Source organism: Chrysochloris asiatica, unplaced genomic scaffold (genome assembly GCF_000296735.1).
Source record: "Chrysochloris asiatica unplaced genomic scaffold, ChrAsi1.0 scaffold00102, whole genome shotgun sequence".
Taxonomy (NCBI): domain Eukaryota; kingdom Metazoa; phylum Chordata; class Mammalia; order Afrosoricida; family Chrysochloridae; genus Chrysochloris; species Chrysochloris asiatica.
Window position 1 is genome coordinate 5009051 of NW_006408620.1, and position 1619 is coordinate 5010669.

The 1619-nt window shown below is 46.6% G+C and overlaps 1 protein-coding gene across 1 annotated transcript in view; it reads right to left on the reverse strand.

The window, feature by feature from the left end:
* The window catches only part of SNX29 (sorting nexin 29), a 567324-nt gene that overhangs the window by 514214 nt on the left and 51491 nt on the right, over window positions 1–1619 (reverse strand). The window contains exon 7 of the mRNA XM_006867206.1: window positions 957–1332. Coding sequence (XP_006867268.1) covers window positions 957–1332 — 376 coding nt within the window. The remainder of the gene's footprint in view (window positions 1–956; window positions 1333–1619) is intronic.

Sequence of the window (1619 nt, forward strand, 5' to 3'; positions counted from 1 at the left end):
TGGTGGTGGTTAGTTGCCCTCAAGTCGACCCCACGCACAGCAGAACAAAATGTTGCCTAGTACAGAGCCACGCCCACTGGTGGTGGGGGATCAGAGACCATTGTGAACCATCGGGTTCCCACTGGTTGGTTTGAAGAGGATCACCAGACCTTTCTTCCTCATCTCCCTGAGTCTGGAATTTCCACTACAACCTGTTGAACATCACACCAACATGCCAGCCTCCACTGACAGGTGGGCGGTAGCTACACAGGAGGTGCCCTGTCCACGAATCGAAGCCAATCTCATGGAAGGAGAGGATTATACCATTGATGCAGACCTAAACACCAAGTACAAAAACAAGAAGAATGATGTTGGGACTGCCCTAAACGAATGATTAAGAAGCAGAGAAAAGGTCTGGTGTGTGGAAATGCTCCTTTCAGAAAGGATGGTAACACAAAGCACAAAGAAGCAACAGAAGCTGCCAACCACCAAAACGTGTTAGTAAGGTTGGCGCAGGACGACTGGGCAGCATTTCATTCTCTCTTGTGCGTAAGTTCGCTATGCGTTGGTACCAACTCCACGGCACCTAACAACAACAACAACGAGTAAAATCAAAGAACCCTGGTGTGCGCAGTGGATAAGCACTGAACTGCAAGGTTGGTTTGAACAGCAAGGGTAACAGTTCAAACTCACTAGCCGCTTGCTGGAAGCCCTGTACAAGGTCACTATGAGTCAGAACCCACTAGATGGACCTTAACAACAACGAAGGGTAAGCATGAGTTGTCATAAATTGGCCGTCTGTAACCCAGGGAAACCTGGTATTCTTTCATCCTCTCCCCTCTTAGGTCTCAGAAAACAAAGCTAATGCTTTAAAATGATGATGCCCTAAATAGACCTAAACTTTGCACCTTTTTTTTTTTTCACCCAGTACTGTAGAGAGAGAAACACAACTTGTTAACAGCTCAAGTAGAACTCACTTTTCAGGCGAGGCTGAGTGGCCCGCAGACTGCCTCCCCGGCGTGCTCCCGTACACATCCTCCTCGTTTTCATCCACATCTTCATCATCGATGCTTTTCACATCCATCTTCTGGTACCCAAACTCCCCATTCAGAGACAGAGAGTCAATTTTCCAGGAGCTGCTGCTCTGGCTCCCGTTGGAGTTAGGCCCAAAGGGGCTTTCAAAGGTCGACATGATGTTGACTGAGGCGCGGTCAGAGTTATCTTCCGAGCTTCCCCCAGCTCCAGGGATCTTTCTAAACACGTCACCAGAGTTCTGCTCATCTTCTTCATCATCAAACGAGATAATGTTGGTCACCTTCTTTTTCTTCTTCCGCTCCTTTTTACATCTGGCATCTGCAAAAGATCCCGTGTAAGAAAAGATAAAGGAATGAGCAGCCCCTACTGCCTGCAGATTGTAGAAAAACTTCTCTACTGAGAAGTAAGCTATTACATAATTCAACTCTTGCTGTTTTAATCAGTCTATAAAAGTAAGAGCAAAATGGACGTGGGTCTATATTTCTGATTATATATATATATTTGGAGCTCTAGTAGCGTAGTGGTTATGAATCGGGCTGCTAACCTCAGGGTCAGCAGTTCGAAACTACCAGGTGTTCCGTGGGAGAAAGATGAGGCTTTCTGTT